Here is a 16938-nt window from a genome sequence, read left to right as displayed (position 1 = left end):
GAAGTGTATTTTAACCAAAATTCAACAGAACCGATACAAAAGGCTCCAAAATACATCAAGAAAGCGAACGTTTCTATAGTTACGGATCATTGTACTAAAAATAATTGTACTAAATGGAGGCGCCTCGTTTGTCGAGCCGCTTAACGCTTTTTATTGCTGTTCTTTCTGCAACTTTTTCTAATTGTAATTTAAACGTTATTTTCTGTGTTATAATTAAACGTATCATAACTAGTTCAATTTCAAGCAAAGCATGTTCGTTTCACTCTGATATTTATTTTCATAGATAAGAGCGTTTCAATTGCTCCAGTATTATTTATCAAATCTCTGTACAAATACTTATTTGAATGATTAAAAAAAATCAAATCATTTGCCTTAACGGTTGTATCTATTTTAGAAACTATATCACATTTTCTAGTACAATAAAACAGGCAATAAAAAATATAATTACACACATCTTTGTATGCATCTTTCAGACATCCGAAGATAGCTCATACGAATAGCTGACAATTCTGCTAAGGGTAAATTAATCATGGCAATGAGTGACTAACGGTTAGATGGATTACGGGTTTTGTACCAACTAAGTATCATATCGCAAAACAATTTCATATCGCAATTTTGACCTCAATAACACACGCACACACCCGACCAGATGCCGATGCCAATTGAAAAGATAATTCGCTTCGTCGCTGCATCCTAATGATCACTAATTGTGGGAAGAAAATATCTTACACGCTAAAGTGTAATAAATCAATCCGGAACAGAATGGGCTCACGCCACACGTGGCTGTAAAATGGAGAAGAAAAATTAATTCTATTTTCAGTTCCCCCTTCCGTACAGATGGGGAAGAACGACGACTGCTGCTATCTCGTTTTTACAGCGTGGTGGGGTAAAAACACTGATGCGTGGAGCAAAAGAAAAAAAGTGGGAGGAGACTGAACGCCAACGAAGCGTGTTGATGCACTGTGGAAAACGCTTTCGGAGCTTTTCGGAAGCTTTTATAATGAAGTGTACTGGAATAAAAGAGAGAAATAAGTTATTTATTAATTTTATCGTATTTAAGAGTATTCAATCGCAACGTATATTAATATTATCTGGTCGAGAAAATTGTCAAAGCACACTACACACTAAACAGTGCAAAAACGGACAAAATTGTGGGTTGCTCGTTTGATTAAAAAAGTCTCTTGCGGATGCTACTGAAAGATATAAATTGATCCCCTTCTAGTCAGTGGCGGATTAACGCGAGTGGAGACGCCCAAAGGCGGCCACACCAATGTGTAGGCCTTTCTGAAGAGTCGAGCGAAAAGTTGTATTAAGAATTCTAAACCGAAACAAAATTTACTTATGAGTGGAAAATGGGTCCCTTTCCTCGGAACCCCATACGGCCGCTTAGTTTAGTGTACAGTTTAATCCGCCCCTGCCAATTGTTGTTAAATATGACATCATATCTAAATATCTCCAAATATCAACCAATAACGTACAACACAATATAAGAAATAAATTAACCATCATTTGGCATCTGCTGTGTGGAGACCCTGTAGTAGTTGATCCCTATTTAAGCTCTAGGTTATAAATACATATCAGCCTAATCAGTATAAGAATGCTGTAACGCAGATATGATCAATTAATTTCGGATGAATAAGTTCAACAGTTATGTCTTGGGTTAATTTCATTCAAGAGGTTCGTTATAAGCAGCCAGGTGACAAGCACGCCTCAGGTAAATTTAACAAAACTCAAACACGTTGACTGCGTGAAGTAGTTACAGCTAAGCTTTTTAAAAATTGTCCGAAACATATTTATAACATATAGCCGTATGTTAGCCGTATATACCTTACTAGTGTCATTCGGTCCGATCACGCACTTCGTACTTGGATTTAAACTTATGAATTTAGGCTAATACGCTTCAAGTCTTTAGAAAAAAAATAATAAAAAAGGTTCCTCCAACTTAAGAGCCACTGTTTGGATAAATATTTGACATGTATTTTTCAGATACGATATTTTGTTTAAAAAAAATATATGTACCAAATTTTCTGTCCTGCCACGGTTGTGTGATTTCTTCATCAGACGACCGTACGTAATTGGACTAGCTATATTTAACACCAAATCACGGTATTGTTACTATGACAGTACTCATCACTCCGACTGCGAGGAGTGCAGACGTGTTTTCCGCGAGGTTCTAAGCGTTGTGATAAACACATACAAAAGTCAGAGTTCTAATTGGTAATAAAAGTGAAACCTATAACCAAAGCGACTAGAGTCGCCCGACCCGTCAACATGGGTTGTGGCAAAGTCTCGTCAAAGCGAAGGAATGTAAAAATTCCTTTATCTACATTCCACCGCTTGAGCAAACTCAATACGGAACAGGTGCAAATGGTGTCGCCTAACACATATGCACTGCTTGAAGACGATAAAGAAGAGCATCCTATGGATACACATACGAGTAAGCCTAGCTCGACGAGTAATAGTGTTAGTATTCCTCCAATCAAGATTGTGTGCAAGTCATTAGGAGAAGTGCACAAAAAAGTCATCGACGCAGGAGTAATACGTTATCACACCAAAGTGGCAAACGAAGGTATTATCGTGTACACATACACAACCAATGACTTTAGAACAGTGGTCAGACACCTGTCTAACACCAAAGTGAATTTTCACACATACCAACTGGCAGAGGATCGTACAAGCAAAATAGTACTCAGCGGGCTGTACGATATGCCCACGGAAGAGGTAAAACAAGTGCTAGAAGCTGAGGGCATTAACCCGGTGTCAGTGAAAAAGTTAGCCGTTCGCAATAAAAAATACGACGAACACGCTACCTATCTCCTTCACTTCCCCAAAGGAAGCGTAAACCTTACAAAGCTGCGTTCCATAAACGCACTTGAGCACTGCAGAGTACAGTGGAATTATTATTCCAACAGACAAGGCCCAATGCAGTGTAAACGCTGCCAATCGTTTGGTCATGGTGCTGCTAACTGCCACCATCCTGCTTCCTGCAACAAGTGTGCAGGTAAACATGACTCAAAAGAATGCCCGTTGAAGGCATCAACATCAAATGACAATGGTCTACTGCCAACACACAAACTAAAATGTGTTAACTGTGAAGGCAATCATCCAGCCAACTTTTGGGGGTGCCCAAAGCGACCAACAAAATCAAAAGCCAGTGCTCCTAAACTACCAGCATCGAGAGAATTTGTATTCGAAGGAAATGCATTCCCTGTGCTCCCTCCTACGTCAGCGTCCAAAACAAATAAACTCCCTCACATAGAAGCGAATCAAACAAATAGCAGTACGGAGGATTTGTTTAATGCGACTGAATTAACAGTCATAGTTGGTGAAGTATTTTGCAAATTACGCGCTTGCAAGACAAAACAACAACAAATCACCGCGATATTCGAGGTTGTTAGTAAATTTTGTTTTGCTAACTGATGGATCATATTCGAGAAATAACTATATCATACTGGAACGCAAACGGTGTTTTAAATAAGAAAATTGAGCTAGAAAACTATTTAAGGAAAAAAGACGTTGACTTAATGATTATAGTAGAAACATTCTTAAAACCGGGACAAAGATTCAACATTGCTAACTATAGCATCTGTAGACTAGATAGAATCCTAAATGCCAAAGGAGGGATTATAATACTTATCAAAAGCAACATTGCTTTTAACCTTATGAAAGCCTTTAAAATGGAAATTATAGAAACAATAGGAGTTCAAATTAAGACATCTAAGGGCCCATTGTCAATAATCGCAGCTTATCATCCTGGCTCAAACACAGTGATGAGTAAATTTAAAAACGATCTAAGAAATTTAACTAGACTAAAAAGTAGCTTTCTAATATGTGGTGACTTAAATGCTAGGCACAATATGTGGAACTGTGCCTCAACAAACGCAACTGGCAAAATATTATTTGACGAATTGCGCAAGGGACAATTTTCGATTTGTTTTCCTGACACACCTACTCATTTCCCTTCAGACTCTACAAGAAATCCCTCTACGATCGATATTACGCTAACAAACAATTATCATCACATTTCCGACCTGAAAACCAGTACAAATTTCACTTCTGATCACCTACCAGTAACATTTTCTGTACTAAACGAAAAGATCAATCTCAAACCCGACAGAACACTTCATGATTACACCAAAGCAAACTGGCCCTTATTCAAACATAGCATCAATTCTAAAATCAATCCAGCTGAAATTTCACATGACAGAATACATAGTCAAGCTCAAATCGATAATTTTATAGAAAAACTAACTAACACTATATTATCCGCGCATGAAATTGCAATACCATCAAAATCAGCAGGAAGGTATAACTTAATAATCCCCCCAGATATCATAAAGCTTATAAAAATTAGAAATACGTATCGTAAACGATGGCAAAGACACCGACTTAATAATACATTAAAACAATCATATAATTTTTTGAAAAATCTGATTAACATTAAATTATCTGAACTGCGAAACAAAGCGTGGTCAATAAACCTAAATTCAATGAACAAGGACAAACGTAATAAAACCAAACTATGGAAGTTTATTAAAATCATTAAAAATAATCAAAACGCAATACCAGCATTAAAAAGCAATGATCAAACGCTCATAACGTCAAACGAAAAATGCAAAGCACTGAAAGATGTTTTTGAATCGGCACACACAGTAACAGCAAATTTTACAAACCCAACCGAACGTCAAGTGAAAAAAACCGTTAAAAACTTTCCCAGTATCAATCAAGAAATTATACAAAATAACCTATTCAAACCAAAAGATATTACACAAATTCTTAAAAGATTCAAACCGAAAAAATCATCTGGTATTGACAACATAAATAACTGCACACTCAAAAAGTTACCTCCAAAAGCCATTATATATCTAAATACCATTCTCAATGGTTGCTTAAAACTTGGCTACTTTCCTAATGCATGGAAAATAGCTAAAGTTATCGCGATACCCAAACCAGGCAAGGATCACAGTCAACCAGAAAGCTACCGACCGATTAGCCTTCTTAGTTGCCTAGGAAAAATTTTCGAAAAATTGTTAGAAAGCCGAATGGCACTCCATACATTCAACAACAACATAATCCCGAAAAGTCAATTTGGTTTTCGTCCCTCTCTTTCTACCACACACCAACTCCATAGATTAACAAACAATATCGTACATAACAGATGTAATAGAAAATCAACCGGCTTAGTTCTTCTTGATACTGAGAAAGCATTTGACTCCATCTGGCATCAAGGTTTACTTTCCAAACTCATCAAACTAAATTTTCCCAGCTACTTAATCAATATAGTAAATTCTTTCATTTCAAATCGCCAAAACAAAGTACATATTTTAAACAGTACATTTAGCACATATACGCCAAAGGCAGGTGTTCCTCAAGGCAGCGTTCTGTCGCCTTTACTGTTTAATATATATACCTCAGACATACCCCACATGAAGAGCTGTGAGCAATTCTTTTATGCTGACGATGTAGCGTTTTCATCCTCAGCGAAAAGTCCAAAAACAATAATTAGAAATTTAAATACTGCTCTGAAAAAATATAGTAAATACTGCACAAAATGGAAACTTAAATTAAATGGAAACAAATCTGAAGCTATCTTCTTCACTAGGTATACCTGTGCTCGGAAGCTTCCAAGTACTAAACTAACAATTAAGATTGTGAAATTCCTTGGAAAAATCAGACTAAATACCTAGGACTAATACTAGATAAACGACTGACATACGGATATCATACAGAAAATGTTACTGTAAAATGTGAAAAACTATTTAGAATTCTGTACAGTTTTCTTAACAGGAAATCGAAATTAAATTTCGAAAACAAAATGCTATTGTACAAAGCATGTGTTAGACCTATTATGACATACGCCTCACCCATTTGGTCAAATTGTGCCCAGTCACACAAATTAAAACTACAAAGAGCCCAAAACAAATTTTTGAAAGCTATCCTTAGAGTCCCTCGGTGGTACAACACAGCTGCATTACACATCGAATGTAACATTCCCACAATAGTGGAATTATTAGCCAGGTTGAATTCAAATTATAACGCTAAGTGCACAACTAGCCCACTGCAAATACTAAGAGAATTGAACTCTTAAAAATATAATTTTAGGTTTACAATTACTATTATTATTTTTATTTTTATGTTAAGGCCTGTACATAGTATCATAAGCAGCAAAAATTAGTATAAGTCTTGTATTCAGCCAAGGGGTTTTCAATTCCAATTATATTTTTTCCCCTTAACCAAATTGTTCCTTAATTTAGTTTTTGTTAGAAATCTTCTAAGTCCTTCCGGCCAAGATTGCCATTAAGATTAGAATTCAATGAGGAGAGAACATAGTTTCGTACCCATTATCACGTAAGATTTCAAACTGTTGTACTTACTAATGAAATTTAAAAATGGAAATAAAAGAACTAACTAACTAACTAACTACTATGACAGTATGGCCATGATGTCAAGGATCAAAGCTTCTCGACCACCAAGCATTGTCAAAGTAGTAGTATCAAAATTCTTTATAGTCAGTTAAAGGTTAATATGCTTGATTGCTTGATCATATACGTTATTGATTATTTTTAACAATTATTCAATCCTAAAGAAATATGAAACGTATAATACATGGGTTTTCAGAGATTCTCATAATTCCGGAACACTTTCATGCCTCTTTCTTACTGGAGTGAACTTTATGTGATGAAAATTGGACTTTATTTATTTTTTGGATAAATTAAATGCCGGTCTTGTGGTACAGTCGTCAACTAGTACGAATTAACAACATGTCCATCGTGGGTTCAAGCCCCAAATGGACCGTTGTCCCTTACGTAGTGTTGTGGACAGACAGCGCGCTGCCTCTGCCTGAGGGCTCATATTTTAGTGTTTTATTGTATAACCAAACCGAAGAATAAATAAATACATATTCTGTTTGTGCCGTACAGAGACACGTCTCATGATTGTTTTGTGCAGCCACAACACGTATCACCTGACTATCCTGCCCCGGGTCAACAATAACTGTCACTTAAGACGACGGTTGTTGAGTTTCCAATGTGAAAGAAGAAGAAATACAATAGGATTTTAAAATGTGGCTGTCCAACGTCAAATTCCCTTCACATAACGTTCATTTCCCGTAAGAAAGAGTGCAAGAAAAGGACCCAAATTTAAATGAACCCCTGAAACTGTTGAAATTGTTCTCGATCGGATGTTTTACAGCGGAATGGTAAACAGCGGCGTGATATAATTTCTTAACTATTTGACTTGCAAAAGCTTCTTTCTTTCCACCACACAACAATCGATCCGCCCGCGCTTTGTCACTTGTGTCTGTATTTATTGCATAGAGTTCGATCTCAGAAATAAGTAACTAATAACTGCCATTCAAACGTTCTAACAACACCGGCGCACCATGCTCGTATAATAATCATACATAAGGACACTTACTAAACCACCGCCGTACTGTCTGCCCGTTGCCGTCGCTTCTGCCTTGCTTCCTCATACACACCCACCGTGCTACATCATATCGGCAGCGGTATAAAAGAAAATAATGCTCAATTACAACTCAATTACACCTCAATAATAATTACTATCAAGCAGCGCGCGCACCATTAATCTATCATAATAAACCGTTCTACGAAGACGATAGAGAAAAAAAGCACGGAAACTCAGCGCACACACACACCCACCACACGGCTGTTTGATTGTGCGCGTTTTAATGCCTCTTGCCGTGGTTCTTTTCTACTTCTTTCAAGTGTGCTTGAGTGTGTGTTAAGCAAAGGGGAAGAAAAACTTAAACTCCTTAACAGCTAATGAGGATGTGTGCTACGCAAAACCAGCTTTCCCTCTAACGCGCCGTTCGCGTTTCCCTCTGTACATCCATGCACAACGCACACATACACACACACACCTTCTAAAAGCAAACACGAACACGCTGTTTATGTATAAAAACTACCAAATGCCATTTGTTTTGATTTAAAATTTAGAGAATTCAGCCCCGTTTTTCATCCCCTCATGCTGTCGTGCGTTTGCGTAAAACTAGATGAATAAAATAATTCTAACTACGAAGAGAAGGCAAAGAACAAGAACTAACAAACTACCGTGTTTTCTTAGTGTTTCCTAGCTTTTCTTTTTTTTTGCGCATTAATCAACAATGTTTGTCTCCCGTGTGGAGTACCACGGTGGTTGGTTTGTTGGTAATGAATCGTTTCCAAAACGGAGGGCGAACGATCACCACAACCATCGCCACCTCCACCACCGTCAGTATCGTCCTTACCCGGGAGAGTTTTTCTTACTGCTTAACGATTGTGATAAATATTTTGTGCTAATTTACGTGTATGTGTTGTGTTTTTTTGTTTGCAACAGCCAGCTCCACTTTCGATTGCAAAACACTAAAACGAAAAACGAAAAGAAAAACCCTCTAAAAGTACTATGCCAGCACCACCGGCTGCCCTTTTTCTTCCATTTTGGACGGAACTGTACTGAAACACGGAGCGGATGCACCTTTTTCCCCCCGATTTTACTTGACACGAATCGTGCGCTGCTTGTTCATGTTGGTCAGCATGAGCGATATGTAGGACGTGAGCAGATCGTCCATCTTGTAGCCGAGGGAGGTTTCACAGAGCAGCTTCGAGCCGCGCACCAGATTGCCGATCGTCATGTGGAAGTAGGTGTTGCCGGAGGACCAGTTCGAGATGCGCGTGAACGGATGCGTTACCAAGATGTCCTGTGGAAAGAGTGAGTGCATCAGATGGTGCATTAGAAGGTGATCTTCTTCAAGCAATCGCTCATTAGAACCTACCTTTGACGTGGGATGTATTAAGCTAACGCCGTGCTTGTTGATCGCGATCAGCAACATCTCCGGATAGTTCGGCTCGGTCGTCTGCTTTACCTCGAAGAATGCCGAACCAAACGTTGGCCATCTTTAAAAGGGGAAAATGGAAGTAGTTAATAACCCTTCACAACTCTCCAATAGATCCTTCACTTACCTGTACACGATCTTCAGGAAGGTAATTTTGGCATCCTCCGGTGACATACCGGCATCCTGATTGTACGCCGCCACGATCGATCGCTTCCAATCGTTCACGTTCTGCAGCTTGATCAGGTCGGACGGTATCAGCTCGCGAAGCATTTGTCTTGAAAAAACAGATCACAACATCATCAGATCTTGCATGCAAACACACCCACTATGATCACATAGCGTCCTCCAACAACTTACGGTATTGCTTGCAGCTCCTGTTTACTCTCCCCGAACCGTACCCGATACACCAGCGCCGCCAGCTTGATCGCCTCCTCCTTCGAGCACTTGTGGTACCCGCGCAGCAGCTTCGGCAGCTCCTGATGATAATGGAAGATCAGGTCCGCATTCTTGTCCTTCCCCGGCACCGTATTCGTCCACAGCTTCTTCATGAAGAACACCTGGTACGTGAACTGCGGGTTCGAGCCGTCCCGCGTCGGCCGCGCCTTCTTGATCCAGTCCGTCAGATGGCGCACAAAGTCGAAGAAGAAGTCTCCCTCTGGCACTGAGATTACCTTGTCGGCGATCTTCACGAACAGGCTGAAGCCCTCGCTCGAGCGCAGGTTCAGCCGCTGCGAGATGTTGTGGCAAAAGTCTTTCGCCCGGGTCGATGAATCCACCTCGAACGCTTCGTCCGTGTCGTCCGGGAAGTACACCTTGTGGAAGATCTGCGTCGTCTTGTGCTGGATCGCTTCCACCTCGACCTGGTGCGGCGGGTACTTGCGCTGCCCGTTCCGGATCGTCTTCTGCAGCCGGTGCAGCGAGTCCTGCGATATCGGGTGACGGCGGGTGCGCAGGAAGAGGGTCAGCTCTTTCAGCAGCTGCTGGCTGCACGCAAACAGCCCAGTCGAGAGCCACATCAGCTCCCAGCCACGTTCCTCCGACAGCCGGTTCCTGTTGTCCGTCAGCTGCTTCATCAGCTGGCAGTAGATCTCGTCGCGCAGTATCTCGTGCTTCAGAGGGCCGTCGAAGATGTGATCGGTGATCTCGTTGCCGATGCGCGGTCGCTTCGATGGCAGATCTCCCATGTACTTCATGATGGCAATGAACGCTAGGCAGGACTCTTCGGACAGCTCCTCCTTGGCGAGAAGCTTCTTCAGCAGCGGTTGCTTGAGGGGTTCGCGCGAGTAGCGCCACAGTTCATCGCCACCGCGACCCTTTGAGCTGAGGGTGCTGAGCGCTTTCGACATGGTGCGCTTGGGCGGAGGTCGGAAGTGATCGAGCGAGTATTCGGCTAAACTGTGCGGACGATCGCGTCCTTCGGTGCTGCCGTTCGAGTGGACCGAGTTCAGGCGCTTGCCGTGATGGGCATCTTCCACGCTAAACAGGGCCAGTATGTCCGGTGGAGGCTTTGTGAGCGTGGGCAGGACGTAGACGATCTCTGCTGGGAAGTCACCGCGCTCTTGCGTTCGCTCACAGCATCCTGGAAGTAGGAAGTTTCGCTAGTGAGAGAAGGTTCGTCGCTTGTATCTTCATCATCACTTACCTATACACCATCCAGAGTTCAGTACCGTCTCGCCAGTGCTTTCGTCCTCCAGTATAATCAAATCACCCTTCAGGAAGGACAGGAAGCTGGTCCCCTCACCCGGTGCCTTGTAGTCCTGCAGTGCTATCACATACTTTGAGCTGTTTTAGGAAAGAAAAATTAGTTTTCATACAACACCTCCTCTACACACGCTTCTATTGCCTACCGTTTCTTCAATCCCTCCAAGAAGTACACGACCAGATCCCTTATATCCTCCGCGTTCGGGCTCTGGAAGGTGAACTCCTCGTTCCGCACCGTCGACAGCGAGAACGTCTGCGTAAACACCTTGTTCGTCTTTTGACTCGAGACGGCCGTAATCTCGGGGAAGGACAGCTCCAGCAGCACCTGCTCCTGATCGTCCACTACGTACACGCCCGTCCAGTTGACTGCAATGATGACGTCATTCTTCGGCAAATTTGGACCAGAGTTTCTGCAATGCGAAGGTGCGTTAAATAAACAATCCCAAAGACTCTTATCGTTGCTAAGCCCACCAACCTGTATGCTTCATAGAAGCGTGAAAACAGCAGCGGCCACTTGTACTTCGCGTAGCTCACCACGTCCTCCTTCACCTTCAGCGCGGCCGCCTTATCCTTCAGATAGTAGCTCTTCTTGTACGCGGTCAGCACGAGTGCCGCCCAACGGTCGATCGCCTTCTCGATCCCGGTCAAACAGTAGTCCGGTATGAAGTTGGGCAGCAGCGTGTACAGCCGATCCATCGACATGTCCGTACTGTACTCGATGTAGTACTGCTGGGCGGCAATCATCGCCAGATCCTCCTCCTTGTCGCACCGATACTCGCCGAACTTGACGCCCCGCACTACCTGCTGGTAGATCAGGTTCGTCGCCACCTGATCCTCGATCGGGTTGTGCCACGGGGCAAAGATTTCCTTGCGGAAGAACAGCCGCCACGGTGCGTTCCGCTCCTGAGCACCCTGCTCCTTCGCGTACTGTTCACACTGGGAGATGGCATCCATCACGTGATCACCGCCACTACCAAGCGACGACACCTTATCGAACAGTGCAATGTAGAGCGAAAAGCCAAACTGATCTTTCAGCGTAATCTTGTCGGACAATTGATTACACAGCTCCCGTGCCGTGGTGGCCGAGTCCGCCAGCAGTGTCTTGGTGTTACCGTCCATAAACGTGATCGGTAGCATGATCGGTTTTTTCGACTTGGTTGCCTGTAGCTCCAACCACGAGGGAGGTTGATTGCGGGTACCATTGTTAAACGTACGCTTCAATCGCTCCTCACAGTACGGCGCATAGCCCGGTGGACCTTCGCGAATGAACGACCGCAGATAGTTGACAAACTTCTCCGACGGTGCAAAGCAACCGACACACAGCGACAGCAAGATCCATCCCCGAGCGTGCGATGACTTGGAAGGGTTGTTCGTAAGCTGCTTGCAAATCTGACAGTAGATCTCATCGCGCAACTCCGCCCTCAGAATACCATGCCCAATGATAAAGTGTAGCTTCTCCAAGTTGGACGTGGGGCGTGACTCCAGCCACGACTGATAACTATCCGCCGTATACTCCTCATCCTGCAGCCGACGGCGCACATCCTCACCCAGCTTGTTCTTCCGCTTCAGCGTCAGCGATACCAGCTTGTGGCGAATCGAGCGCGGCTTCTGCTTCAGGAACGCCTCCGGATCCAGCCCCATCATCTGCGCTTCCTGGAACTCTTTGCTGCGGATAAAGTTACGCCCCAGCGTGGCCGTCACCTTCGACATTACGGACGTGTTATCGCGATCCATCGTGTGATACCGCGGCTCCGGCAGATCCCCCGTAAAGCGCAAAATCGTAATCCACAGTGCCTGCGCCGCCAGCTGATCGCCCTGCGTGTGCAGCGGTAGCAGCGGATGCTTCAGCGGCTTCCGCGAGTAGTAGTGCGTAATGTTCCCCTGGAAGTAGGTGGCCGCAAACTTCTGGAACTTGAACTCGCTCAAATCCTCCTCGTCCTCCGAGATGGTGTGTATCGGGCCAATAATATCATCATGGCTGCCCGCATTCACCGGCAGATCGTTAAACACGGACGTTTCCCGGCCACCGTGCGGTGTCGGCGCCTCACTGCTCGAATCGGGCAGAAAGTCAAACATCGCCTCCACCAGCTTGCTATCGTCGACCGGTTCGTCCGCCTTCCGGGCCGCATCGTTGATGATGTTCTTCTTCACCTCCACCCGGCGCCGCTCCTCCAGCTCGATCTCAATCTCCTTCCGCTCCATCTCGTTCAACCGATCGCGATAGTGCTGCTCCGCTATCTCCTTCGCCCGCTTGTTACCCTGATGCTTCAGCTCTTCCTCCTCCATGCGGCGCAACCGCAGCGCCTCGTGGTGGCGCCGATACTCGAGCTTCAGCTTGTGGTAGCGCTTCATCGCGATCATACGCCGCACGTGCGACTGGATCTTGATCACCGCCCACATCTTGTGGCCGTACTCACGCCGCACCAAGTACCCGCGAATGCGTGCCTGCAGCCGCACAATGTGCCCCCGCAGATGGCGGAACCGGTGGCTCAGTACACGCGAACGGATCAACGCCTGCAGCCGCATGTACCCGATGCGCATCTTCTTGTAGCGCTGGCGCTGTGCGTACCCCTTCCAGTACTTCTGGATCGTGATCGCTGCCTGACGCATCCGCAGGAACCGGCGCCGATACACCCAGCCCCGGATCGAACGCTGCAGGATGAGGATCTTGCGCGTCAGCACCCGATCACGCTCCTGCTCGAGGAACAGATCGTGCGCATCCTTCAGGAATACCTTCGTGTGCCCTAGCTGATAGTCGGACCGGCCCAACACAGTCGCACAGATCTTCGACGTGGCCATCCGGCAGTCCGTCCGGTGGGCCGGCGGTATGCCATTGATCAGAAACCGGTACCGCTCGACAAAGTCGCGGAAGTTGTGCCGTATCGGATAGCCGGCGCGTCGAATGCGGATCGTCTCCATCATGCCGGAGTAGCGCAGCTGCCTGCAGCACAATGCCCGATCGAACATCATCGGCTTCTTCAGCTCATTCGGCTTAATGCACCGAATGAAAAACGGTTGACACTGGCTGAGCGTTTTCATCAGCGAATCCAAACTCTTCTTGAACTGCGTAGAAAGTGTCGGCGTACGCTTGCGTGTCTCCGCCCCCATTCCAATGTCCTCCGCAAACACCAGCTGCAGGAATTTATTCGTCGAGCTCGAAATCAACTGCAGCAGATCGGCACTAAACGTGTCACGGTTCTTCTCCAAAAAGCCGCGCGTATCATAAAACACCACCCCAGCAAAATGGTTCAACCCGAAGCTCGTATTAATGTCCGACTTGGGCTTCAGATAGTTCCGATGCGTCCCATGCGTTTTGTGCAGCTTCGCCAACATCGTCTGATCCGTCCCCTTCGGGAACTTACTCTCCTCGTCGATCAGCGCCATAATGTTCAGCTGCTTGATCGCAATCAGATCCAGCGCGTCCTGATTGTCCACAAACTCAATGTGCTGCCAGTTGATGCTCTCGTGGTTGTACTCCTCCTGCTCCAGCTTGAAGATGTGCTGCACGAAGAACTGCTGCAGGTTCTCGTTCGCAAAGTTGATGCAAAACTGCTCGAAGCTGTTGTGGTCGAAGTTCTCGAACCCGAAGATGTCCAGCACACCGATGGCACTGCGCGTCGACGACTTCGGCTTGTAGATGGCCTGATTGATCTTCTTCACGATCAGCACAAACAGCCGCCCGTAGATGCCCTTCACGAACGCGTCCCGCACGTCCATCGACTGGTCGCGGGACAGCGTCGACACGACCGTTTCGCCGTGCGCGAACAGCGTTTTGCGCGTCAGCGCATCGATGAACGGTTGCAGCGGCACCTCGAGCAGGTTCGCCACCCGCTCCACGTTGATGTGCTCCGGGATTTCCGTCGCGTCCAGATTGTCGATCACGGTCGCGTTGTACTTGATGTTGCCGGTGTGCAGCAGCGCGGCAAGCAGCTTCAAGATTTCCCAAATCTCGTGATCGGAAAAGCAGAGCACCTTCATCGCCGACCGTATGTCGGCAAACTCGGCCGCATCGTTGCGTCCGTCGCACCGGATACAACCGCCCCCGGTCAGGTACCGATAGTCGGACGCCTGTCCCAGATCTAGGCGACGCTTCTCCTCCGGTGACAGTCCTGCCAGCAGACAGTAGAAGATGTGATAGTTCCGCTCGTCCGCATTCTGCGACACGATGCGCGACTTCTCCAGCAGGTACTGCTCGATCTTGGCGCCCTCGATCACACCCGCACTGTTGAAGTGGATGTCGATGTACTTGCCGAACCGGGACGAGTTATCGTTGCGGACCGTTTTCGCATTGCCGAACGCTTCCAGGATCGGGTTCGCTTCCAGTATCTGCTGCTCGATCCAGGAGTGTTTGCCACTGATCGCGGCCAGATACTGCAGGATCAGCTTTGTACTTTCCGTCTTGCCGGCGCCCGACTCGCCCGAGATGACGATGCACTGATCCTGGCCGTACCGGCGCATGTGCGCGTACGAGTTGTCACCGATCGCGAAGATGTGCGGGGGCAGCTCGCCGATCTTGCGCTCCTTGTACAGCTTGATCTGGTCGGCGGTGTAGATCGGCAGTATCTGGTACGGGTTGACGGCGACCAGAATCGAACCGGTGTATGTCTAAAAAAGAGGAAAGAATGTTAATGCCCAATGTCCCGAGGTTCACATTTGAGTTCTCACTCACATAGATCAGATTTTCGTTGTATCGGATGAGCAGGTTCCGCAGAATGCCTGCCTCGTGTAGATCGCCCAGAGATATCATATCCTCTACGCCCTGCACCGAGGAGGCGTGCATCGCCTTGATGCGTCGCTCCGGCGTCAGCCATTGCTCGTTGCCGTCGTCGTCGCGCACCTGAATCCGACGACCCTCCGCTGAGATTACACGAGCCCCGATCGCTACATCGAACTCTCGTCCGGACACGGGCTCGATCCAAATATAATCACCCTGGAAAAGAGGAGCAAATGAGATACGATTAATGCTGTGCACTTTGTTGGAAACAATTCTCGGGGAAATTCTTCTAAATTGAAATGACATCAAAAGTCCTCAAATACATCAATCGTTTGTTTTATTATCTAACATGGTCCATCAATCATGACTTCCAGCTTTATCAACGATGTCCCTCCGTGCGATAGAACATCGATTTCCTTCCGCTGCAGCTGCAGCAGGTTCCATTCCTTCGACAGACAACCGATGCCCGGAAATTCCGAGCTCGAGTTCGTCAGCTCGCGCAACTTCACCATACTTCTTCGCCGATGACGCAACAGCACATCGCTCACGGACAAATACCCAAGCAACGGAACGCTTGTGCTCATCGTCAGCAGCCAAAACACTAACGAAACATTCCGTTCTTCACCCTGCTGATGCACTTCAACCGCCACCTCCTCTTGAAACCGTGTCGTGCGGCAACCCATCACCAGCACCGGCAGAAAGTCCTTCAGATATTTGTACTGCTGTGGGAGAAATTGATTCTCCGTTGCGTAGCCCACCGCGGCGGGTCTATTTTCCGGCCGGCAGGGTTCACGCCCCCCGTACGCCAGAATACCGAGACAGAACGGTTGGTTCAGCGGAAAGGCACTTTCCTCGAACTGAAACAGCATCGTTTCGCGGTCTTCAATGGCAATGAAGTTAAGGTGCGAATGATCGCGCAGATAGTGCTGCAGGAAGTTCGACGCCAGCAGGATCTGGTCGCAGTCCGGCTGGGGACAGTGTGCCGGTGCGATTGTGTTCGATTTCGTTAGTTTGGAAGCTGCGGGTTTCTGTTGTTGTTGTTGTTGTTGTTGAATGGGCTTACGAATTAGCTTTAATCGTTGCATTATTCGATTGCAAGCAGTGGGAAATGGTATTTTCAGGTAGCTATTTCTTTGTTTTCTCCGAGCGTTTGAAGATTTGATGACAAACTGGAGCAAAGGGCAAATCTTGTTTGACAACGCATCGGTGCTTACTTTGATTGGAAATGCATACCCATAGAGATCTATATTCTCGTTTAATCTAGACACCTTCTATTCCTCTCCTTTCCTCTTTTCTTTTCGTCTTTTTCTTCTTATTTTCCTACTTTTACTTCTTCTTCTTCTTTTTTCGTAGCTTCCTTTAACTTCTTGTACTACTTTTTCATTAAATTCTATTAACATTTTGTAATACTGCTACTATTGCTTTTTATTTGTCTTTTCTCTTACTTACTCCTAGTTCGTTCAATGAATTAGTGATGGGTAAAGTTGGCAAAAATCCGGAGTCGATTCCGATCCGAGTCCGATAAATTCGGAATCGACTCCGGAAGGTAGGTCCGCGCTGCAATATCCGGAGTCGTTCGGAATCGTCCGGAGTCGTCCGGAGTCGTCCGGAGTCGTCCGGAATCGCCCGGAGTCGGAGTCGTCCGGAGTCGTTCGGAGTCGTTCGGAGTCGTTCGGAGTCGTCGGAGTCGTTC

General features: G+C 45.9%; 2 protein-coding genes across 5 annotated transcripts in view; both read right to left on the bottom strand.

The window, feature by feature from the left end:
* Nucleotides 1–7285: 7285 nt before the first annotated feature.
* LOC4578316 (myosin-VIIa) overlaps nt 7286–16938 on the bottom strand; it is a 33136-nt gene continuing 23483 nt past the window's right edge. For all 4 annotated transcript variants that reach the window (XM_061656454.1, XM_061656453.1, XM_061656455.1 and 1 more), the window contains exons 4-11: nt 15201–15461; nt 11007–15136; nt 10678–10941; nt 10473–10612; nt 9188–10409; nt 8958–9104; nt 8771–8891; nt 7286–8695 (exon numbers count right to left, since the gene is read on the bottom strand). In XM_061656454.1, the coding sequence (XP_061512438.1) occupies nt 8489–8695; nt 8771–8891; nt 8958–9104; nt 9188–10409; nt 10473–10612; nt 10678–10941; nt 11007–15136; nt 15201–15461 (6492 nt within the window). In that variant the 3' untranslated portion in view covers nt 7286–8488. The remainder of the gene's footprint in view (nt 8696–8770; nt 8892–8957; nt 9105–9187; nt 10410–10472; nt 10613–10677; nt 10942–11006; nt 15137–15200; nt 15462–16938) is intronic.
* On the bottom strand, nt 15561–16453 carry LOC133393085 (uncharacterized). Its single transcript, XM_061656456.1, has one exon. It carries the CDS (start codon nt 16328–16330, stop codon nt 15590–15592), a length of 741 nt encoding a protein of 246 aa, XP_061512440.1. The 5' UTR covers nt 16331–16453; the 3' UTR covers nt 15561–15589.

The sequence above is a fragment of the Anopheles gambiae genome, chromosome 3 (assembly GCF_943734735.2).
Source record: "Anopheles gambiae chromosome 3, idAnoGambNW_F1_1, whole genome shotgun sequence".
NCBI lineage: Eukaryota > Metazoa > Arthropoda > Insecta > Diptera > Culicidae > Anopheles > Anopheles gambiae.
This window is presented reverse-complemented; position numbering and strand designations above follow the sequence as displayed.

Coding starts and splice junctions, on each gene's coding strand:
- LOC133393085 (XM_061656456.1), bottom strand. CDS start 16,330: ATGCAACGATTAAAGCTAATTCGTAAGCCCATTCAACAACAACAACAA.